The following is a 25,011-nucleotide window of genomic DNA, read 5'->3' as shown; positions in this document are numbered from 1 at the left end:
AACAATATTATTGATATTATTGCGCCATATCTAGCCTTAATTTTTAATGAGTCTGTGGATACAGGCGCTTTTCCAGATCTCATGAAATGTAGTAAATTGATACCTCTTTTTAAATCGGGTAGCAAAAGTGACCCAAACAATTACAGGCCAATTTCAATTTTGCCAACACTGAGCAAGATATTTGAGAAAATCATGCTCAACCAACTGCTTCAGCATTTCAATTTAAATAAGCTACTCCATTCTGAACAGTATGGCTTCACTAAAGGTCGATCAACAACCGACGCGGCCGCAATGCTGTTAAAGCATATATTCAATGCGTGGGAGGGGTCACAGAATGCCATTGGTATTTTCTGTGATTTATCCAAGGCATTTGATTGCGTTGAGCACGAGACTCTTTTAGTTAAATTGAGCCACTATGGAATCAAAGACACTGCGCTTGGTCTCATTGCGTCCTATCTTAGTGATCGTATTCAAACAGTATGTGTGAATGATGTGAAGTCATCCGGATCAGCCTCACTAATGGGTGTTCCTCAAGGCTCTATTCTAGGTCCTTTCATGTTCTTAGTATACATAAACGATTTACCATATGTAGTCCAAAATATTTGCGATATCGTACTATTTGCTGACGATACGTCTTTGATTTTTAAAGTCGATAGAAATAAGGACAATTTTGACGATATAAATGGTGCCATATCTCAGGTAACTCACTGGTTTACTGTAAATAATCTACTTTTAAATGCAAAAAAAACTAAGTGTATTGAATTCGCACTGCCCAATACCAAGAACACAAGTAACATTAATTTAATGATAAATAATGATATTTTGAAAATAGAAGAGACTACTACATTTTTGGGGATAACCTTAGATGCGAAGCTGCAATGGGGCACCCATATATCAACTCTTGCTGGCAAACTAAGCTCTGCTGCTTACGCGGTTAGAAAGATTCGACAATTAACTGACGTGGAGACCGCAAAGATAGTATATTTTGCTTATTTTCATAGTATTATGTCTTATGGAATCTTAATATGGGGTAGAGCGGCAGATATTGGGAGAATTTTTGTATTACAAAAAAGGGCAATACGAGCAATTTATAACTTAAAACCACGCGATTCACTTCGAGAAAAATTTAAGGAAATAGGTATCCTTACCGTAGCCTCTCAATATATTTACAACAACATAATTTTTGTAAGACAAAATATTCTTAGTTACAAGAAGGTTGGCGATCTACACAACAGGCTGACTAGACACCGTAACAGGCTTGCGACTCCTACGCTCCGTCTCAGGAAGGTCCAAAAGTCATTTGTGGGAATGGGTATAATCTTCTATAACAAAATTCCTCAGTCAATTTTGGACTTGCCTTTACACAGGTTCAAAAAATCTATTAAAAATATGCTCTTGAGAAAAGCATATTATACTATCGAAGATTATGTAAATGATAAAAAAGCGTGGATTTGAACTTCGATTCGCTCCAGCAATGCGCAGGACTTCAATTGCTTTTATACATGGCATAATATTGTATATCAAATCTTTGAAAAGAGCAACCGCCGAGTTTCTTGCTGGTTCTTCTCGGTAGGAAAGGCATTCCGAACCAGTGGTAGATGCTTTTGACGATTCGAAAGAACTTGTAAAAGTCTAATTGAATAAAAACATTTTGAATTTGAATTTGAATTTGAATTGGGTTTAACTATTGATATATGGGTGCAATCAATGCACCCTATGACTCCTGGTAAATTATATCTTCTTTGAAACCTACAAAAAAATCACATCCAAAGTCAAAATTGGTATGTCTTAAATAAAAATATAAACTTTCATCACTTGCTCAGTGTAATCATGATTTCCACTTACCCTTCTTTGATTTCATATCTCCCGTTAGGCTTATAAAATTACAAAATTATAAGTTTACATATTTTTTTTAAATTTCTACAAGTTTTCTCATCTTCTTGATTTTCATTTTGTCAGTGATGCCAAGAGGTGTCATTACAGAGAAGAGATTACAATTAAAATTAGTTCAAACAAAAGATTCTTACCTTACGTGTATTTTCACTACCAAACAAATGCGTTAGCAAAATTTTTCTCACATTAAAATCACGAAAACGTTAACTACTTTGCGATGTGCATTCACCGTCCGCCATACTGAACTTCGATACTAGCGACACCTATGACGCTCTCCAAAAACGTCACGGGTTTACCTTTTATTATTAATATATTATAATATTATTTCATTTTTGTATATTTTTTTTTTTGGATTTTCACCCTAATAAAGAAACTACTTATTATTATTATTATTTACCGCAAATTATTTAAAGAATACCGCTGGTGTGTCATCTTATCTGAGTATGTCATCTTAAGCACAATTCCCCTATTGTCTTTTTTTTTTCACTTTATTTAAAAAGGTACACTATACATATCTCACATTTACTACACACTTACTATTATACACACTGATATGTATATCGATAGCAAGTGTATTGGTGGTGAGCATTGAAGTCACCCAGAAATACCATTTGAGCGGTCGGATATCAACGTTTGAACGGTATCAGCCGTCTCACTGAGATAGATAGATAGGTCTTTATTGCACACAAAAACATGTAAACGAATAACACAGATCGAAGAAAACAGAAAAAAACAATTGTGTGCAAAGGCGGCCTTATTGCTTAGAGCAATCTCTACCAGGCAACCCTATTTCCCAACCCTACTCGATTGTTTGAGTACGCTGAGGTACTCAAATAATCGAGTTGTTTCCTGGTCACCGTTATGTGAGATGCAGGCATACACGGTCTGCTCTACACCCGTATCTAATAGCACCACATGGTCGAGAAATTGGGTACCTCGCAGTTGCGGAGACGCCGGTAGCAGACGGTCATACATACTCCAGCGCGAGGCTTAAGTTGTGCTCCAGTGAATATCCGGGGAATTGTAGATACGCTGCAGTCGCTGGTTTTTTGATTTGCGTCTCCCAAAGGAAAAGTAAATGCGGCTTGTCAGTCTCAAGGTGGCGGTGGAAGGTACAGACATTGGGAGTGCTATCCTCGGATATTAGAGACGTGCACTTTAAGTGAGAGGATGTGCATCCGCTGTTTAAACTTTCTACTTTTCTTTTTGCCATAATTATTGGTGAGGGAGTGAATAGGAAGGAAAATGGCAGTTGCACGAGGCGCTACGCTCTTAGGTTGAAATTTATAAAGCGGATCCGGATATCTTTGTTATTTATTTATATGTATATTCGTATTCTACCACGAGACAGTGATAACCTATACGTACAACAACCCACAAAAAAATTAGGGACCTAGATTAGAAAAAGTTCTGAATCGGAGATATTCGTAACTTCGACATTAATTACAACGCTTGTTAATTTTGTTGTTTGGGAAAACTGGATGCAAGACTATTGAATTTTACTAGCAATAATTCAATGAGTTCTTTAATGGAATAATTTTTTTTTAATTTCAGAATTTAAGCATGTTTTTAGAGCCTTTAATTGGTCACAAAGATTAAGTGAGATGTCTTTACTGTATTTAGCAGACAGTTTTCCGGAAGCGTTTAATATCTCTTCGCTTGAAGAAGATAGGAGTTTCTCCGGTTGTAATATTTCGAATATACTACTCAGGTTGCAAAGGCTCTGAAATCTTTCTTTAGTTTGAGAAATTAATATATCTAAACAGCAATAGTATACATTGACTTTGAAATAGGATTCCGGGTCGGAAATTCTCTCATCTTGTGATAACTCATCAAAAAAAAGCTTCGTTATCTTTCGCCTACTGTCTTTAAAAACAGTTGTTACCCCCCACTTTTTTGCTAAATCTTTGGATTCATTTAGCAATTTAGTATTAAATGAATTCTGATTTCTTAATTGGCACACTCTATTTAAAAGATTACTTAATAAAATACTAGATTTCTGTAAGTCATTATTATCATGCTGTAGAGCTTTAGAAACAGGATTAATAATTTCAAATAGTGAAGAAAAAAATGTAACGAGCACTAAGAAATCAAAACTCTCTAAAATATTAATTATACTTTTACATTCTTCACGTTCATCTTTTTTATTTAATTTAGTTGGTACAAAGTTTTCATGATTAGTAAAAAATTTTTCTTTACTGCTAATAAAGCGTCGTTCCTAGAAGACCATCTGGTAGGACATACCTTTTTAAGGGTAATCAAATATTTTTCAGATGAATCGTCACTTAGCATAGCCCAGCGTTTTATACTATTGCCAAAAAAGTATATATTTTTTCTAAATTATCGAAAAAAGTCGATACTTCACGAACATGTCTCGCAGCATCGTTCAAAACCAAGTTTAAAGCGTGCGCAGCACAATGAACATAATCGGCATTTGGAGCATGCTCTTTTATTAGGGTTTGTAATCCTCCATACACACCCGACATAACATTTGCTCCATCGTATCCCTGTCCTCTACATTTAGTCAAATCAATTCCATATTCTTTAGTCAAATTTAAAATGACAGTTTTCAGACCTGCAGCACTGCAATCGGTTACTGCTATGAATCCTAAAAAGGACTCACAGATTTTTATTTCTTTAGGCACATTATCATCATTTTCTGTAACCGAGATATATCGAAAAACTACAGATAGTTGGTCAATTTTTGACAAGTCTTGTGTTGTTTCCAGAATTATTGTCAGAAATGGAGCTTTTTTAATTTCTGAGATAATACTGTTCCTAACGTTAGTACCAAGCAAACTAATAATTTCGTTTTGAATCGTAGGGCTTAAATAATTTATTTCACCTTTCGGTTTTAGAAAAAGTTCTTTTAAAGTTGCATCATAGTTAGATAGCAGACGTGAAATTGCCATAAAATTGCCAGAATCAGAATCATGCCCCCTCAAAGGTAGATTACAAGATACTAAAGTAATTATAACATTAATTATACGATGCAGTACATCTCTCCAGAATGTAATTTTACTATCGATTTCACTTTTCAATAGAGTATCGATGGTATTTCCTTGCAACCAATTATTATAAGAGAGTGAGGCACTAATATGCTGCTGTGACTTTTCATGGTCAAGAATAGTTTGTGTGAAATTGCTTCTAACCGAAACACCGTTAACCCAAGCAGAGGAGTACGATTTGTTTTGACGATCTGCTAATAACCAACAGAAGTGACAGTACGGTTTGTTTAAAACGTTAGAATAACATAACCATGGTCTTATAATTTTTATGCCTGCCTGATTGAAATATGAATAATAATAAGCTGAAAAAGGTCGGTTATTTTCTGAAACTTTTGGAAATGGTCCTTGGTTTAAATGGACCCAATTTAAAAATTATTTTTCGTTCGCATTCAGTTAAATTGTCACCAAAATTTCCTCTATCTGATGAAATTATATTACAATCTGCATTATCTGCAGATATATCAGAATCGTTGACTTGGGGTTCCTCGATTTCTGGATGGACATCCGATAAAGTATGTGCTTGGCTTTCTTCTATTTCCGGATGGATATGTGACGAAGAACATGCTTCAGAAGAATCTAAAAATTAACGAGTAATTGTTAAAAAATAAATACGAATGCTTTGATACTAAACTAAAAAGAGTTATATATAAATAAATAACGTTACTAAGGGTCACAGTTAGAGAGTGTTCAGTTCAGACGCACACAGATTCTACGCGGATTGTGCTCGTACCTATTAGTAAGATACAAAATCACCTGCAGCCCGTCCGTGCATTACTATACACCTGCGTGCTATTTAAACGCAGCGCGTAGTGTAGTGGCCATACAAAACGAGAACCCGAAAGCGAGTCTGCACATCTGAAGTTCTCAACACGCAATTAACGATACGATACGGACTAGTAATATTTAGGCTCGCAGGAGGTGGATGGAAGAAAACTAGTCGGCGATAATATCCTTATAATAATTATATTCAAATTTACATTTAAATGAAAAGACTAAAAACTAGTGCTTATCTCTAAGCATGAGAATATTCTAACTTAATATTACGATTCCCACATCGCGCGGGTTCTGGTATTACGCCGCGTCAGCTATACGGGTCGTATTCGTACATGGGAATGGGAATGCATGTTGCGCTGGCTCACTATGTATCAGCCGCTGGCTTCGCCTGCGTAACACCTCCCCCATCAGATCGGCGCTTATGGAACACCTTGGCTGTGAATTGCGCCGGGAGGTCATCGGATGAAGAACTCTGAATTTCGGCTGTGCTTCTTATCTGCAATGTCTTCGTGCGCTGTATTTTATGATAAACTATGACGATTACGCCGCTCATCTGCACGAAGCGGCGATCGCGGCGATCATAAATCACCGAGCAATGCCCTTACTCTATTGATGCCTGCCGGCCCGATGCCACCGCGCGGCTCGGTTTTCATAAAAGCGTTCATTGTGACTCAACTTGATAATGTGAGACTGTTAAGTGTTATTTTTTACGTTTACTAGGAATGAAGCTGTAGAATGCAGTCTTTTGTTTTTCAAAATGCGACTCTGGTGTAGTATTACGATGCGATAAGTATGGAGATACCGCATTTCGGAGGGCCACTTGTATTTAAAAATTAATCCTTGTATTTTAAAGCGGTGACCTAGGGTGTTTAATTTCAAATTACGTTAATTAGATATTAGGCAATAAGGAAATAAATTAAAATATACACTTGTCTATACAAAAATATTTATTTACCGCACTTTGATTCTGTACAATAATCTGGCGCCGCCAGGCGTAATTGGTTTTAAACTTAGAGAGTCTAAGATTTACAAATACCAGTTCTAGATCTAATTTTTAAGTGATACAATACAACTAGTCTAATATTCTTACAAAGTTAACAAAAATCTTGGCAATAGCATCCACCAATAACTAGAAATATGAAAATTAGTGCAACAGTTCCCATTTACACAATGAAATCATTTTCGCTTATCTGATTTTTTTGTTCTACATGCTATACAATACAACATCAAAAATTACTATACAATATAGTAAATTTAATGCCCTTTCCAAAAACGTGGCACACTTGTACATTGTAACGTACAAAAACTTAAGACCAACAATAAACAAAAATCTATCACCAGATGTTGGGCGTAAAGGGTAGGTACACACTGAGTGCGTGATCCGGAAATTACTCTACTGTTCGTAGTCACAATTACAGCTGGGCCGGTGACTTCTATGTTTAGATGATTCTTCAAAGGATTTTAAAATAATTCTACAAAGGATTTTAAAAAAAATCTTATATCCGGAATCGTGAATTTTTTTAAAAAATTTTTTTTTTTACACACACCACCACCATTTTTTTTTTACCACAGGGTTAACAGGCGCCTCCAATGCCGGAATTATCCCTGTGGACGGTGTGAAGAGTAACTTTCTTTTCCTGTCAATAACAAAAAAGTAAACATGTATTTTGTTTCTCTAAAAAGTGTGACTCGTCCGACTGTGTCGATCATGAAATCTTGCTCTCCAAGTTAAAACATTAAGTTTATTGAAATATTAGTGGCAGAAAAGTATCCAAAAAGAAAATATTAACGGTACAGATTCTTCTGGCGCTTTTCCTTACTAATGGGTGTGCCCCAGGTCTCGATACCAATACCTCTTTTATTTTTAATTTATTTATATGATCTTTCTTACTAATATAAATACTAATATTAATATAATATATTATTAATTATTATATAATAACTATATTATTATTATAATAAATTATTGTTTAATGCAAGAAAACACTTACTTTGGTTGAGGCGGCGTTCCAGATTCTGGACGAGGTGGGTGAGGTTGAGGTGACTCTGGATCTTTCGGGATGCCTTAAAATAATAATAGTCATAAGTCTTACGACTTTTGTGTTAAACGAAGCCCAATAATTAACTTTCTTACCTAACAAATCCGGCTTTATGGGTGACATGGATGGAGGCTTGCCCTCAATAAATTCGTGATTGTCGGCCTCGGCCGTTTCTGGAAGAAAGTACAATGTAAAGTACTGCGTGAGTTAAAGCAAAATATAATTTCAGTCTATCCGTCATAGGCTCGGAAACAGTTATGAGGAAAGAAATTGTAACTGCCTTAGTCTTTTCTGAAATAAAGCCATGCCAGCCACAGCTTCCGTTTCTGGGTTTAAGAAGTCAATGATAATTTACTAATATGAATGATGAATGATATGATAATCTATAAAATAAAAAAGTTTAGAACAGACCATGATGAACACGTTCCCATGGTTGGGGAAGTTTGGCAGGTGGGGTAAGCGGCACGTCAGGTAACAGCGGGCAGGGCAACCATGGCTTTGTGTCCGCTATACCCTTGCCCTTCCCCTTCCCCTTCCCTTTTCCTTTTCCCTTCCTGAAAGAAAAACATTGTTCAAAAATAAAGCTTAGTTAGGCTATATTTAAATGTCACCGGAAAATAATACGAACCGTAAATTGATCAACTTTCTAGTTAGTATAAGCTATTAAAATCTGTTTATCATCTGACTAGGAAGTTAGTCAACTTACGGTTACGTATTATTTTCTGGTGACATAGACATATACAAAAGTCTTACTTTGACTCCGGAGCGTCGGGTAGCCTGAAGTGCCCCACTTCCTTCAGGTCCTTCATATTCGCCAACCTTGTCCGCTCCTCCAGGGACAACTTGGCGACTGCCTTTTTGTAGAGCGTGCGCCCTGCCCGCGCACGCTTAAGGTCATCCGCCAAGCTGAAAAAATATATAAAATCCGATAAAAATGCCGTGTGTTCAATATTTAAAGCATTTTTGTGTTGATTTTACCGTTTTGATGTCCCTGGCTCCGAGCTAGGTGGCAAACTTAGACCTGAAGTACTGGGCGTGGGCTCTGCACTCGCGGACTCCGAGCTGAACATAAAAGTTGCTCTATAAGAACCGCAAAAAAATCCAACAACCCTTTTGAGTTCAAAGGCATGCTAAAGAAACTTCAAAAGTTAACCCTTCTTCTCGTGCATTTCGTTCTAAAGTTAATTCAAAAAATCTAAAGTTAATTATTATTATTTTCAATAAATAAGCTTGAAACATGGAGTACAAAATTGAACTAGGAAACTATTACTAGCCGAGGCCTCGCCGAGAATGGAAATATCGTTTTTTTTTTAATATAAATAAGTTTTTAAGTAAATGCAAAGATTAAAAAATTATAAGGGTCAAAATTTCTCAAAATTGGACTCAAGGGGTCACAAAAAAAAACCAAAATATATAATTTGTACATACTTGTTGGGAAAGGTCAGCTTTCGGGCACTAGCTGGTTTCTTCTTGGGCATCATTTTGGGCGGCATTTCCAAGCTGTAAACCAGTCGCACCATCACCACAAAAACATACAAAACATGCAGGGTTGTCATGTCTATTCGTACGTTATTAGTGTTACTAGCTGATACTCGCGACTTCGTTCGCGTGGCTGTAGGTTTTTTAAAATTCCCGTGGGAACTTTTTGATTTTCTGGGATAAAAAGTAGCCTATGTGCTAATCCAGGGTATAATCTATCTCCATTCTAAATTTCAGCCCAATCCGTCCAGTAGTTTTAGCGTGAAGGAGTAACAAAGCTAAGTAAAGTAAGTAGCTTATAATTTATTTTATAAAAAAAATAAAAAAATAAAATAGCCTTATATTATAGTATATAATATAATATAATGTTACGTATAAAATGTGTCAACTACCGGGTGATATAACTCGGCCCGGATATACAGATCACGCGGTGTACCCCAAGCCTTATACCATGCCAAACGTTACTTACGAGAAGAGTCTCTTTGAAATTCGCAATCCTTGCTTAATTAACCTTATTTTGCTCATTTTATTTCTAATTCCGGTTGATTAATAGCTAATGTAACTTATTAATTTCGAATAATATAATATAGTACAGTAAAAAAACATTAAAACTGAAGTTATCATTCGATTTCACACTACCAAAACATTTGGACGAACATTTCGGTTTCCGAAAACAGTTAAATGTGTGTTCTATGGTGAAATCTTGTTAAAAACATATTAATTGTTTACTTACCTCGTTATTTAAACACAAAAATATAGAAATTAAATGAAACACACTAAAAAACACTAAAAACCGTTAAGAGCAGCTCCGGAGTGACGCTCGCCAGCGCTTAGAAGAATTGTCATTTTGAAACATTTTACTGGGTGGTGGAACTACTTGAAATTGCTGTCGGATTGGATTACGGTCATACTTAGCCTGTCCGCATACTTCACAGTCGTTGATAAATTTTGAAATATGCTCTCGCATTTTTGGCCAGTAAAATTTTCGAGATAAAGCAAGAAAGCATTCATTGATACCGCGGTGGTTTGTCTTGCCATCATGGTACTTATCTATAATTTGTTGCGTGCAGGTTGGTTACTTCAAAGGGTTCATAGTTAAGTGGCATATTACTAAAATACATTTGTACTGCTTCAGGACTGATAAAAGATTGATTCGCCCCGGTATCGATAAGAAATCTGAGAGGTGGATTACTAATCTGTACATAACCAAGTTGCCGCTGGACATAATAATTAACATCTATCTTGGTTTTTCGGATTCGCTGACTATCTGAAAATTTTCTTTCTTAGAACTGACTTCCTGTTTCTGATCAACTTCTTCTATTATTGGACTTGGTTCAACGTTCGAGGAGCTTTCCTCACAGTAATTATAGCATTCATCCGTAAATTGTTCGTAATTGTCATAGTATTGTATTGTCATTGTAAGATTTAAAAATCTACTCTTAGAACCCATAGTTCATCTGGTGAATTCAAGTTTATCTACTGGTGTTTTTCCTGATAGTTTCAAAAAAGCAGTCGTAATTCCAGTATATAAAAGTGGAGACAAAGAGTCAATTTCTAACTACAGACCTATATCGCTATTAAGTGTATTAAGTAAGATAGTGGAAAAAGTGGTGAACGCTAGACTAATAAAGTACCTTGAACAGAAAAATCTCCTTGGATCCAACCAATTCGGTTTTAGAGCCAATAGATCTACCTTGGACGCGGTACTAGAAGTGACTAATCATATTACAAAGTGCCTTGATAAGGGAAGGAAATGTATTGGTATTTTCCTTGACTTGCAAAAGGCCTTCGATACTGTGTCAATCCCTATCTTGCTTGACAGACTTTCCGACATGGGTATTAGGGGTATTACATTAGACTGGTTCAAGAGCTACCTTAGGGATAGACAACAATGCGTTAAAATTGGTAATGTTACCAGTGAATTTACTAACATTACATATGGTGTCCCCCAGGGGAGTGTTCTGGGCCCCACCTTATTTCTTAGTTATATAAATCCACTTTGTAATCTGTCCCCAAAATCTGGACGCATATTTTGTTTTGCCGATGATACTGTGGTTTTATTTGAAGGCAGTGATTGGAAAGAAGTGAAGTTGCTTGCTGAAGAAGGTCTTAAGCAAATCACGACATGGTTAGAGGACAACCTACTTACAATCAACACCGTGAAAACAAAGTATGTGTGTTTCAGTACATCAATTCGGAATAACCCAGACAAAGACTTTAAACTTCCTATTCACACTTATCCTTGTAATCGGAAAAGTGGGCTAGACGCTTGTTGTAGCTGTGACATTTTAACCAAAGAGACAACTGTTAAATATCTTGGAATTACATTAGATGAACATCTTAGCTGGTCAACTCATATCCATAACACTTCTAATAAAATCAAGAAACTCATCCCATTATTTTACACCCTGTATGTGCATAACAAGGAATAAAAATTGCCATGTGGCACTCATTTCGAATTTTTGCTTGTACCCCCCCTTGTTCGCCAGACATGACTGCAGAGTGCAGCCCCGTCGTAAGATTGACCCACTAATTTATCTTTACAGTTATATTCTTGGAGAATATTTAATAACATTGTTGCCAAAAAATCGGCACCCCGGCTACCGCTGACGTCAAAAAACCCCAAAAATCGCTCTTCTACCCCACACTCAGATAAATAACGTAATATAACAGTTAATTGTTCTCTGTGACTGACGTCTGGCGTTTCATCAATCATAGAGACAAACTTTGCACTCCGAATTTCTGATTTGATCTCGTCCCTAATAACTGAAGCAATACAATGAATTAAGTCATTTTGAATCTCACTCGAAAGACCTGAAAATATGGGATTTGTAGACGCAGAACACACCTCTAAATGTGTGTCCATAACAGTGTCATAATTATATTATCACGTTACTAACTAATTGGGTAGGTAAATGCATACACACTAATGTGATTGATTTTATAAAATCAAATAGTGTAATAGCGACTAAATGAAGTTAAAAACTATCGCAGACTATCGCATAGAGAGTCGACGCCAGGCGGTGATTTCTTGCTCTGACTAATAAAGCAATAAACACAATAATATTATTACAACAAATATTTAGTTCAGTCTCCAAGTTTATGATTGGGTCAATTTTAGCATAATAAATATAGACATAAAATTATCTTGATTTGACACGGCCATACTGACAAGTAGGTACTTCGCTCCCGAAGTACATAGGGAAAGAAGCATAAATATGTAGGTGTAAGAGAACTAGCTCCTATAAAACTCGCGCCATTGTTATTGTTCATCACAGTTTATTATCAATCTTTAACCATCTTTAATATTACTTTTATCCAAATAAACCTTTACAAGTACTTTTGAATCGTCAAATGAATCTACCACTGGTTCGGAACGCCTTTCCTACCGAGAAGAACCAGCAAGAAACTCAGTGGTTGCTCTTTTCAAAGATTCGATTTACAATATTTTAATCAAAATTACATTTAACTGACAAACTAAAACGAACAGATTCAAACAAGTTGAGAAATTCTACATTTTAACTAAAGTTAGAATTAACTGTCAAACTAAACCGAACAAATTAATCAAGTAGAAAAATTCAACGCGTTATCACTTTATGAAGAAATAGAAACCCTAAACTTGGAAATTACATCTGTGAAGTGTGTTATTGAAGACAAAGATAAGGCAATATCACTTTTGAAAAAAAAATGCATCTGACCCACGGACATCATCCACTTTAACTCCGGTGCATAAAAAATGCAATACAATGCCAATATCACAAAGATTAATACACCAAACGATTAAAACTTGAAGAATTTCACCATTACACTGCGTCAGTATATGCAAGAATCTGTATAAAGATGAAGTCTCAAAGTGAGGTGTGCGGGGTGCGCGGGGAGCATTGAAAGTAAACACGTCCTTAGTTCGAGCTTTATTCGTAGACTCTCAATTGAAATACATATTATTATTAATTAAGGGCTATACTACACTTAAGGCTATACTACACCACACCACCGGGGCAGGAGAAAAAAAAAATGTAAAGTAGATAATTTACATTTTTTTTTTTTTTTACTTACTTCCACTCACAGGTATGCACATGCCTATGATTGTCGAGAGTAGAATATTGTTGGTGTAAAAATGATTGGTTATATCCGCACTTTGATCAATTCCATGCTGGTTAACAACCACTTCTTTTTGCTCACAATTGCACTTGCTGCATTTAGTTCCCATTTTTAGTTCACAACACGAAGTACACGTCTTAAGTATTACTTATTACTTTAAATTGTAAACGCTCTGACTTGATGCGCGGAGGCACACAGGAATCCGCCTCCTCCATTGAGGTATTACTACTACGTATAGAGAAGTCAACGCGTTGCTCGATTTTGCGCCACGCTTTGCGGTACACTGTACCGCAACTAATCCAGTGAGTATCCAACACCCGTAGAGACTAGTCGAGTTTGACTCGCATAAATAACAACATCAAAATGCCTGGTTGTGTTCTTAAAGACTGCCGTAAACACTCCAGAACATCAAAAAAAAGTGATGGTTTAACATTTCATCGGTAAGTAGACATTTAAACGTTTAAAACTCTTTGATTTAAAGTTTTTCGATGTAACAATGCTCACTAGAATCGTGGTTCCGGGCGCCGCCATTTTGCAATACTAATCATAGAGTAATGAAAACAAAAGACGCAGATACGCAACATACATTTGTACCTATTTTGTGGTTCAGTTTGTCAATAGTATAAGTGTTATCTATTATTGTGTAGAATAGATGTAAAATAAGTAAATTGTGACTTTTACCTAAATAACCTAAATAATTATGAAGGTTTCTACGGCCGGGTCATGATAAAAGAGAAACTTGGATAAAATTTGTGCAAAATAATCGGAATGAAGAAACATGGCTTCCGACTCCTCATACATATATATGTTCGTTGCACTTTAAGGATGAGGATAAGCATTATACAAAAACAGGACGAGTTTATCTGAAGAAAACTGCTGTACCATGCGATAAAAACACCATACTAGTATTGGTAAGTGTGGTTTCTGTATAGTTTCTATTAAATTTTGTGTTTAGTGGGTATCTTATATTTCTTACTTTGTTAATGTTAGTATGTACGTACATACACTACTAGAATATACCACGTGACCGCGACATCACGATTAATGAATACTATTATGAATGGACTGTACAATATGTCCGTATATTGAGTGACATTTTGGGATATAAACAAACGCTAATAACTTTACTATTTATCAATATTATAAAGTGAGACTTTACATAAATGTAGGTATAATAACAAGACCTTCTCTAATAAGCCCTTTAAGTATTTGTACTAATAAAAAATTTGTATTTTTATCTCATAATATACACATATTATGAGATAAAAATATTGTTTATATTAATATTTTGACGGGAACATGTTCAAAAGCGATAGACAATACCTAATAGTTTATAATAAAACAGTTTTATTATATTCGCTGAAAAAATAAATATTATGTTTATTTAATTTTCAGCCTTCAAGATCTCATCAATCCAGTTTGGATTCAATATCTGAACCAGTAAGCGATTCAGAGTCAATTTTTGATACCCCTCGGAAAATAGTGCTCAAAAAAAAACTTTTCAAAGAAAGCACGGCGAAAAAGAAATTATTTGACAAAATAAAGAAGATACAGCGTCAAAACAGATATTTGAAGAAAAAAAATGAATCCTATAAAACGTTGGTTTCAACTTTAAAAGAAAAATTCGGTTTGGATCGGAATGCTGAAAATGATCTAATGAGTAAAGCTGAGGTTGTGGAGCTACAAAAATCTTTGATTAAACGAAGTAAGCAGAGTAAACATTCTATATTATACACCGCACCATTACGAAAATTTGCCTTGACCTTGCACTATTATTCTACAGCAGCTTACAAATATGTTAGAGACTTCTACAATAAAGCCCTCCCACATCCTAGAACAATCTGCAGATGGTATTCATCAGTTGACGCAGAACCGGGATTTACTGCCGAAGCGTTTCGAGTGCTAAAAGAAAAACGTCAAGTGAAAATCCTGTGGTGTGTTCGTTGGTATTCGATGAGATGGCGATTAGAAAGCAAAAGCTATTTAATCAAAAACGCAAACTTGGTATGGTTAATTTTGGAGTAGGCCCTGTGGAAGGTGAAGATGAGGATACAATAGCAACGCAGGCTTTAGTTTTCATGCTTGTGGCTTTAAATGAGAGTTGGAAACTGCCCTTAGGCTACTTTCTAATATCTGGAATAACAGCGCAAACAAAAGCCAACTTAATAAAAATTTGCTTAGAGAAGTGCCACGAGGTTGGTCTAACTGTCGCAAATCTCACATTTGATGGGTGTGCTGCTAATTTTAAAGCTGCTGAAATTCTAGGATGTCAGTTGTCTGATGTGAATAATTTGAAAACCTACTTCCTTCATCCAAGTACATCAGAAAAAATATGCATTTTCATTGATCCCTGCCATGTAATTAAATTAATTAGAAACTCTTTTGAACGAAAGAGATTATTGTATGATGGAAATGACCAGAAAATTAAATGACAGCTTCTTATTAATTTAAACAAACTCCAGCAAAATGAAGGCCTTCAGTTTGCTAATAAATTAACGCCCCGTCATATACATTTTCGTAACCAAATTATGAAAGTGAAACTCGCCACACAGCTTTTAAGAGGGCTCACTCCGTCACTCGTTTCCACTCGTTTCATACAATCGTAGTTCCAGTTTCATTTGAATATTAAGCAACCTAAGTCCATGAAATTTTGCAGACATATTCTAGAAACTAATATCTATGTCTGTGGTTTTCCAGATTTCTGTTAAAATATTTGGTTTCAAAGTTACGCGGTCTTAAAATTTTCATACAAATCTTGGAGCCCCTGTAATTTTAAAACTACATATTTTTAGAAAAATCTAAAACACCACAGACACAGATATTAGTTTCTAGAATATGTCTGCAAAATTTCATGGACTTTGGTTGCTTAATATTCAAATGAAATTGGAACTACGATTGTATGAAACGAGTGGAATCGAGTGACGGAGTGAGCCCTGTTAAGTATGAGTGTTGCTAAAGCACTAACTCTTTGTGAAGAAGAATTAAAATCTACACAATTTCAGGATTCCGCGGGCACAGCAAAATTTATTACTTTGATGAATAATTTCTTTGATACGATGAATTCTAGAAAGTTTCAATTTTACGGATATAAACGTCCTATAGATCATAAAAACAAATCTGAAATTTTTGCATTACTAGATGAAGTCAAGACATATATACTACAACTTGAATTTCATTCCAAATCAAAAAGAGTTATTAGAAGAAGGAATCAGATACCCAGAATAATAATACAGATAACTAAGAAAAATATTGTTGAGTCTTCAAATAAAACAGGATTTTTGGGTGCCGTCATATGTATTGAGTCGATGAAAACATTATATAACCACATAGTAGAAGAAAAAAAGTATCTAGACTACATATCTATGTATCGCATAAGTCAGGATCACTTAGAACTTCTTTTTGGATTAATAAGAAAGCACGGTGGCTACAATAATAACCCGAATGTACTACAGTTTAGAGCTGCATACAAAAAAATGTTAAGTCACCTTGAACTGCGGTCATCTTTCACAGGAAATTGCATTCCTTTAGATAATTTCAGCATTTTACATTATTCGTCTCAAAATGTCATCAATAGCACAACAAACTCTAATAGACACGATACTCTTAAATATGAAGTTTTGGAAAGTACAAGAGCTCTTGAAACTGATATAGAGGCTGAAAATAATTGTAATATTTTCGTAAATATGATGAAAATATAACGGAAGCTTCTAAAATAATAGTTGGTTACATTTCCGGATATGTAAGCACTCAGTTGACCAAAGAGTTGAAATGCGAGGAATGTATTGATACTTTGACCACGACACAGAAACTTCCGCATCATAAACTAATAAGTATAAAAGATATGGGTGGTTTATGCACTCCACTGAAGATGTTTATAAAATTTGTTTATCGACGGAGATGGTTATACGTCGTTTAATTCGGTGTAGTGGCGAGAATGGCCTGTCATCTAAATACGACTACAACTATATTACAACTAATGCATTGAAATGTTTCGTTGAGAAAGACGTATTCGTTTGTTTACTTGGTCATTCATTTGAACAACCTTCTACATTAAATCACAGAGTGCATTTAATACGTGCAATAATAAACAAATATACAACTGTTCGATTGCACCACGAGGCAAAGATAACAAATGATTGTACCAGCAAACGCCAAAAACTCACTAAACTTATATTGTTTAAAGGCAATTAAATAATAATTTGTGTTGATTTATTTTGAACTAGCTGATGCCCACGACTTCGTCTGTGTGGATCTAGACTTTTGACCCACTCCGGTTTCGCAAGGATGGGCTTACCTTACGTACCCTACGCCTTTACCTGTGCTTTTACCTAGTGTGTTTGCCAAATAGTTAAAAACCTACTTTTTACTAAGCTATTACACTGATCGAGAGCGATTTACATGTACCCGTTAAGGAGTTCCGCTCTTTGTCTCCAAACTATTCATCAGATCTTTATGAAATTCACAGGAAACTAACCTGATAGTATGCCCATTATAATAAAAAAAGAATTGTCAAAATCGGTTCAGATTTGACCGAGAAATAGAGTAAAATCGATAAACACTTTCATCCCCTTTCCCAAGGGAACTATGCTGAATTTCGGGATAAAAAGTATCCTTTGTCCTACCTCGGAGTATAAGCTCTAATGGTGCCAAGTTTCATTTGAATCCATTCAGTAGTTTCCGCGTGAAGCGTGGCCGTGATACAGACAGACAGACAAAAATGAAAAAATTACAGTTTTGGCTTCAGTATCGATTATAGAGTGCCCTCCAAAAAAAATTTTTCAAATATCTTCAATGTACAGAATTCGACCCGTTACAGTTTTATTATAAGTATAGATTTGTATAACAAATAAAGTGTATACATATTAAATTGCAACGAATTTTTATTTCACCTCGTTTATTTAATTAATGATAAGGCAGACTAGTATATTAGATCACAGAACATAAAAAACACTGTTTTTTATGTTCTGTGTATTAGATAGTAGTAGGTACAAAAGTTGTGTCACTTCTGCTTTGTAAAATCTATGGCAGCGACTTGTTGTTACACATCGTTGAACGAAACGCGGAAGCGCCATGAAATACCCGGCGCTTAAGCCGTTTTGGTCGCGAGAAAACTGTACTCTGTACGCTATAATTAAGCGCTGCATGTTTTATTAGTTTGGTTAGATGACATAACTATTGTTTTAGCGCTGCAGCGAACTTTAGTTCAAATTCTTACCAAAATGAAGCAAACTTTTGGTTCGGGGCGTCTGTTCTATACGCTAGTAATATAGTTCAATGGCCTCCTCAGCAGAATTCGCCCGTCATTCGACACCCAGCGACGGCCAGGCGCCGCGTTCGCTTAGGCAGGGTCGCCATGAGGTGTGCGGGGTGCGCGGGGAGTATTGAAAGTAAACACGTCCTTAGTTCGAGCTTTATTCGTAGACTCTCAATTGAAATACATATTATTATTAATTAAGGGCTATACTACACTTAAGGCTATACTACACCACAAAAGGCAATAACTGGAAATCAAAGTAAACTGAACTGCACGCCGAATAAAAGCAACTCCGTAAATAATCAAGGATTCATCCCCGACCGCACGCGACAGACGTCACAGCTAACTGAGATCAGAGATCATTACGAATAAACCTCGTATTATTATAATAGGCGATCAACAACTATGCAATTTATCGAGTGAAATGCATCAAAGTAGGCACTCCTCTTGGTATGATACTTATTCTATCTATGGTTCAATTAAACCTTTCGCAGACTCATCGCAAATACATATATTAATAACAGTTGCATACTTTTCTAGATTTCCAAAATGCCCTGAGATTAGAGCTGCATGGATTAGGGCCATAAAAAGGAAAAATTGGGAGCCAAAACAATATTCACGTTTATGCTCTAAGCATTTTGAAAAGTCGTGCTACATTTCTGGGTTGAAAGTAAACAGATTGAAATCCGATGCAGTCCCAACAATATTTGAAGGATATCCTAAATACTTTCATCCAGTAAGCACTGTAGCAATAAGTATGCCTACTATAATATACTAATAATAAGTAGTAAATTAATTTAGACTAGAATTACTTAGTACTTCTTAAAATATGTAGAAATAATACATATTTTAATACGTATTATTACGTATTTTAATAATAATGTAGTTTTATGGGGACAAAGTCCTGACGTGGGCGACCTATTTATATCGCAAAAAAAATGTATGCGAGTGCTAGTCAATATTAAGCAACGCGATAGCTGTAGGCCACACTTCATAGACAAAAAAATTCTTACACTACCTTGCATCTACATAATGGAGACAGCGTTATTTGTTCGGAAAAACATGCATCTATATAAAACAACAGAAATAAATACAAATCAAAGAGATACACGGAAAAAAAATAAACTAGTAATACCATATTATAACCTTAAAACTATAGCCCGAACCAGCCCTTACTATAATTCTGTAATAGTATTTAATAAACTACCAAGAATTATAACAGACGAATTTAAGCATACAATATTTAGAAGAAGGCTAAAGAAATGGCTAGTACAAAAATGTTTCTACAGCTTGAAAGAATTTTTGAACGAATAGACCTCAAATAACACGATATATAAAAAAATTATTGATACTTTTTTAAGATTGACTAATAATATAATTAATAGGACATAATTAGTTAGGAATTTCCATAACATTTTTTAATTTTTATATACGTGACATTTTATTTATATTTAATCACTTTGCAGCGCCCTGACGGGGCTTCATGTTGTAATATTATAATTTTTTTTTCTATTATGATGTAAAACATGAATGCAAATAAATAAAGAATATAGAATAATAACAATACATGACTGTATTATTATTATTGTATTTGTATTATTATATTATTGCATGCCGTAAGGTAGAATTTGGCAGAACACTAACAATTGTATATTAAGATCTGTAAACTAACCCAAATTCGCAATAAAGAAAATTGAATTGAATTTGAATTATTTGAAAAGTGTTTCATTTCACTCTTGTTTTTACTAAATAATACTCAATTGGTGAATGAGGCCTTTCAAAATGCAGTTTCGGTTAGCAATGTGGTTTCTGGAATCTGGCCAATAGATAGAGACATTTTTTCGGAGGAAGATTTCGCGGCAGCTTCTGTAACTGACATGATTCCTGCCCAAAATTTAGAAGAGATGTTGCCAACTACAGCAGTACCTTTCCAAAAAGATTCAATTCCATCACGCGCACAGAATTTGACAAACTTAGTAGCGTCCACCTCTTCTACACAGCCAACACAAGAAGTTTTGGAAAGTGCAGGAACGACTTCACCTTCGATATTCCATAATCTTTCTATATCAGAGCAAGACTCTTCTTTGCATAGCTTTGCAGTTACCACACCATTCAGTCAACCTGTACAAGATCTGCTGTTGACTGAGCATACATTGACATCATCCATCTCTGACTAGGAAACACAAGAAAACTTCTTAGAAATCTCCCAATCATGTTCAGCGACAAACACAACTGTGACCAGTTCAGCCACCACTGCATTTTCACCAACATGTGTAGCTTCAACCAGTAAAGAATTCATACCATTGTCGTCCATACAAGCTCTACCGAAAGCAACATCACAAAATCGACGACGAAAAGGCAAAAAGTCAATAATTGCTACTGATAGTCTCTTTAAATCTGAATTAGAAACTAAGAAAAAAGAAGAAGAGAAATTAGCTAAAAAGAAAATACGACTAGATTTAAAAGAAAGACTAAAAACTAAGAACCCTTTACCTTCAGTGCTGCGCACACATACCCCTATACTGGGGTAAGTGTGCGAGTATGGAACGGTCTTTGTTTTCTATAGTTTCTTAAAATATAAGCTACTGACAATACTATTGTTGTGTCTAAGTTGATTACAAATAAACAGTTTTACTAATTTAGTCATAGTCATAGTCATTTATTCTTGATAATATACATTAAACATCGATCCAATAATTCAAATTATTTTTATAATAAAATGTCACAATATCTTTTCTTATAAATATAGAATAAAATACAATAATAAATATTAATAATCAATTTTGTCTTCAATCTTTCTAAGTAAGAAACACAGTTTTGTTTCATTCTACAAATAATTTTGGAGTTTTTGAAGTGTCAAAGTATAAATGCGCACACTTGACCCACATGACTCTGCAATGTAGATGATTATTACAATTAAACAAAACAATATTAAATTATACGTATGAAATTGCCGATTTGTACTGAAAAATAAAAATTCGTTTTTTTTTTTAATTTGACATATTTATTTAATCAAAATAATTACTATTATTATCTATACATTGCTGCCATCTAATAGGAAGCTCATTTATGCCTTTGCGATAGAACTCTGGTGATCTAGATTCGACAAACTGTGTGAAAGCATTTTGCACTGCCTCCTGAGAAGAAAACTTTTTATCACGCAGAAAATTGTCCAAATCACGAAAAAAATGGTAGTCCGTTGGAGCAAGGTCTGGCGAATACGGAGGGTGACGAATGGTTTCTAATTGCAGTTCCTGTAGAGTTAAAACGGTTTCTCGTGCTGTATGAGGTCTCGCGTTATCATGGAGCAATAATGGTGAAGATCGATTCATAAGTCGGGGCTGTTTGACTGCTAGTTTCGCTATCATTGTTCGGAGTTCGGCGCAGTAGACATCTGCCGTTATTGCTTGACCAGATCGGAGAAAGCTATAGTGAATAACACCACGCTGAGACCACCAAACAGTTACCATTACCTTTTTATTGCTAAGCTTTGCTTTAGGACACTGTTGCGGCGTTAGACCTGGGGTCAGCCATTGCATTTTCCGCTTACGATTATCGTAAAGAATCCATTTTTCATCACATGTCACAATTCGATCCAATATTCCTTCATTTCTGTATCGATTCAACAAGGCAACGCAAGTTTCAACACGCGTTTCTTTCTGCAGATCAGTCAAATCATGAGGCACCCATTTTTCATATTTTTTTATTTTATTGATTTGACGCAAATGAGTCAATATTGTTGGTTAGGTAACGTTAAACCATGCCGCTAATTCCTGGGTAGTTTGGCTCGGATCGGCTTCCACAGTACATTCATACAGTGCGTTCATTAGCAGTCCCCTCTCCAAACGCAACATTAATATTGCGAGCTGCAAGGCTATTCACTAAAATACCATCTCGATATCGAAGCTCACTCAAGTGAGATAGCTCACTTCGAAAGCAATCTCACTTCACCTCAGATTGGTATTCTGTAAACATCTGCTACACACATGCGAAGTGAAGTGAGTTTGCAATGCGAACTCGAACGACTAGGGATGTGTTCTCTATGATTAGAGAAATCGGTAAAATAGTTAAATCCTTCTGTTTGAAAAATACGTACACATTTCTGATAAAACCTACGATTTATTGTTTTGTTACTAAGAAATGTACTCATAAAACAATAAATTTCATTTTTTAATGTATAAAATACCGAAATTACATATACGACGATAGACCTTTGCCGCAAAACGGCTGCGAATTAAAAAGTTAAAAGTTTGTTTACAATCCAAGTGACATTAGTGATCGAATTCAAATTGTGATTTGTTTACTCTAAGTTTTGAGTGATTTTTGAGCAATTTTTTGAGTATATAGTTTATAAAAAATGAAGTAAGTATTGTAATGCTGTTTAGTTACAAATTATATTGAAATTTAACATTGAGTGTCTAACAAGAACACCTTTCGTAATACATACAGCACCAGTGAAAGAGCATCACATCCTTCTCGGGCTCAAATTGAGTCTCTTTTGGAGTACCTTCAGAGAAACCCAAGCCTTGCAAAGGGTTTCTCTAAAGTGCCTAGTGCAAGGAACGCAACCAGAAGATCTTGGGAGGCACTGGCACTCCAACTTAACAGCCTGGGAGGATGTGTGAAAACATCAAAACAGTGGATCAAGGTTGTTCATTTTATTTATTTACCTACGTAGCAACTCATAATTAATTAGTTTTAAGTGCATACCTACCTAATAATATGCTTATTAAAATTGTTTTAGTATTGGGCAGATAAGAAGAGCGCTCTTCGTTATCGTGCTAGAAATAAGTGGTGGTGGGGCAGAGGTGGTGGAGCTAAATGAGTTGAAAGAAAAAATCTTAACTCTCATGGGCGGAGAAAGCTTCGCTACTGGTGATAGACATTTACAAATTAACCCATTTGAAGTATGTTCCATTTTATTACGTAGGTGATTCTAATGTGGTGAGCTTTAAACTGTATAATATACTTTAATTATTGGACAACTATAACAACTTCAGACAACTGCAAGCACAAGCCAAGCAGTGGAGCAAGCTCCTGGAGATCAAAGCATCTCATTGTTGGGATCCCAATTGCTGGAAATTGATGCTCTGCCTCAAACAGAAGTAAGTCAATGTACTTGTACCTGTTAACATGTACCTAAAAAGTATCGGAATTTGTTTAAAAAACTTGGTTGTGCTTAATGTGCTCTGATTCAGTTACATTAAGCTGTTGGTCCAGGTTATTAGCACTAGCATTTGATCTAAAGCTTTACCTCAATTGGGTGATACTAAACAAAAAGTATATAGTGTGACTAATTCTGTTGTAAGTACACAATCTCTAAAATTACAGGTTTAGACCTATCTACCTACCTGTATACTACCTATATTGCTATCTCTCTCATAATGCTCTCTGTGGTAAAGGATAGCATTAAATTTCAATTTGTTAATATAAAACGTCTACGTACAACAGAATAGCCACAATGTTGTATTTAACATCTGTCAGTGACAAATAAAAAAGGCAAATACTATAATATGCATTTATTTACATTTTATTTGTTATTCACATTATTTGAATTTGTTTTAGGACCATCACATTTACAGAAGCACTCCGAGCACACTGTCAGATTCAGCCATTTCTACTAGGGTAAGGCTAATTTGCTATTGATTTGTGTTAATATCTAATTTTTAACCCCCGACCAAAAAAGAGGGGTGTTATAAGTTTGACGTGTGTATCTGTGTATCTGTCTGTGGCATCGTAGCTCCTAAACTAAGTAACCGATTTTAATTTAGTTTTTTTTGTTTGAAAGGTGGCTTGATCGAGACGAGAGTGTTCTTAGCTATAATCCAAGAAAATTGGTTCAGCCGTTTGAAAGTTATCAGCTTTTTTCTAATTATTACTGTAACCTTCACTTGTCGAGGGTGTTATAAATTTTTAATTTACACTTGTATGAGATTGTTTCAATACAAGATGCCTATCCATACTTATAACAAAACTGTAACTGGATAGTTTCTGTACATTGAATATATTTTGAAAATTTTAATTTGAGGAAACATTATTATCTTATAAATCTGCCCGTACAAAGTAGCGAGCATCAGCTAGAAACTTATATAATACATATATTATATCTAAAAAAATATTTCAGGTTGTTCAAGGCACTCTGCCTGTAACTCCTTCTGCACACCCCTGAATGACAGAGAGATTGAGAGAACAGCGGGTTGAGGTGGGCCGCCCCAATTTGTTGCTGTTTGAAAGGATTGTCAACCATACGTACGAAAGGGATACGGCTAGGACAGAGCGATTTGGCAGTAGAAGAACAGCGGATTAAGGTGGACCGCCGCAATTCGTTGACATTGCAGGCGATCGGGGATGGGTTAAAGCTACTGGCGGAAGCTTTGAAAAAATAATTAATAGTAGTAGCTTTATTGGATCGTTTTTTGGATCATTGTTCTTTTTCATATACATAAACAATATTGTTTTAAAT

General features: G+C 35.3%; 2 protein-coding genes and 2 long non-coding RNA genes across 5 annotated transcripts in view; 2 read left to right on the top strand and 2 right to left on the bottom strand.

The window, feature by feature from the left end:
- The window catches only part of LOC123876375, a 10,425-nt gene extending 4,424 nt beyond the window's left edge, over nt 1-6,001 (top strand). The window contains exons 3-4 of the long non-coding RNA XR_006798335.1: nt 2,554-2,565; nt 5,799-6,001. This is a non-coding gene — a long non-coding RNA (uncharacterized LOC123876375). The remainder of the gene's footprint in view (nt 1-2,553; nt 2,566-5,798) is intronic.
- Nucleotides 1,921-22,414, bottom strand: LOC123876383. Its single transcript, XR_006798343.1, has 3 exons — nt 22,357-22,414; nt 16,872-16,877; nt 1,921-1,931 (listed from the first exon to the last, which is right to left on the bottom strand). It is a non-coding gene; the product is annotated as an uncharacterized LOC123876383 (long non-coding RNA).
- Nucleotides 6,015-9,333, bottom strand: LOC123876359. Its single transcript, XM_045922590.1, has 7 exons — nt 9,143-9,333; nt 8,693-8,776; nt 8,468-8,620; nt 8,126-8,268; nt 7,810-7,887; nt 7,667-7,739; nt 6,015-7,312 (listed from the first exon to the last, which is right to left on the bottom strand). Exons 1-7 carry the CDS (start codon nt 9,268-9,270, stop codon nt 7,213-7,215), a joined length of 759 nt encoding a protein of 252 aa, XP_045778546.1. The 5' UTR covers nt 9,271-9,333; the 3' UTR covers nt 6,015-7,212.
- On the top strand, nt 22,414-25,011 carry LOC123876365. 2 transcript variants are annotated; one of them, XM_045922598.1, is made up of 6 exons: nt 22,414-22,910; nt 22,998-23,196; nt 23,293-23,455; nt 23,549-23,653; nt 24,114-24,173; nt 24,673-25,011. In XM_045922598.1, exons 3-6 carry the CDS (start codon nt 23,399-23,401, stop codon nt 24,715-24,717), a joined length of 267 nt encoding a protein of 88 aa, XP_045778554.1. In that variant the 5' UTR covers nt 22,414-22,910; nt 22,998-23,196; nt 23,293-23,398; the 3' UTR covers nt 24,718-25,011. The 2 variants fall into 2 exon arrangements, with proteins under 2 accessions (XP_045778554.1, XP_045778553.1); XM_045922597.1 differs by lacking the exon at nt 23,293-23,455.

Source organism: Maniola jurtina, chromosome 21, assembly GCF_905333055.1.
Source record: "Maniola jurtina chromosome 21, ilManJurt1.1, whole genome shotgun sequence".
Taxonomy (NCBI): Eukaryota; Metazoa; Arthropoda; class Insecta; order Lepidoptera; family Nymphalidae; genus Maniola; species Maniola jurtina.
The sequence above is the reverse complement of the archived record's forward strand: the minus strand, read 5'-3'. Positions and strand labels throughout refer to the sequence as shown.

Bases quoted from the DNA above. Each gene is read 5' to 3' on its own strand.
- LOC123876359 (XM_045922590.1), bottom strand. From the start codon at position 9,270: ATGACAACCCTGCATGTTTTGTATGTTTTTGTGGTGATGGTGCGACTG. The intron at 8,777-9,142 runs GTATGTACAAAT...TTTTATGTTCAG, and splicing joins AAGCTGACCTTTCCCAACAA to CTCGGAGTCCGCGAGTGCAG. The intron at 7,888-8,125 runs GTCTGTTCTAAA...ACTTTCTTCCAG, and splicing joins ATGGGAACGTGTTCATCATG to AAACGGCCGAGGCCGACAAT.
- LOC123876365 (XM_045922597.1), top strand. The intron at 23,197-23,548 runs GTTGTTCATTTT...TAACAACTTCAG, and splicing joins CATCAAAACAGTGGATCAAG to ACAACTGCAAGCACAAGCCA. The intron at 23,654-24,113 runs GTAAGTCAATGT...AATTTGTTTTAG, and splicing joins ATGCTCTGCCTCAAACAGAA to GACCATCACATTTACAGAAG.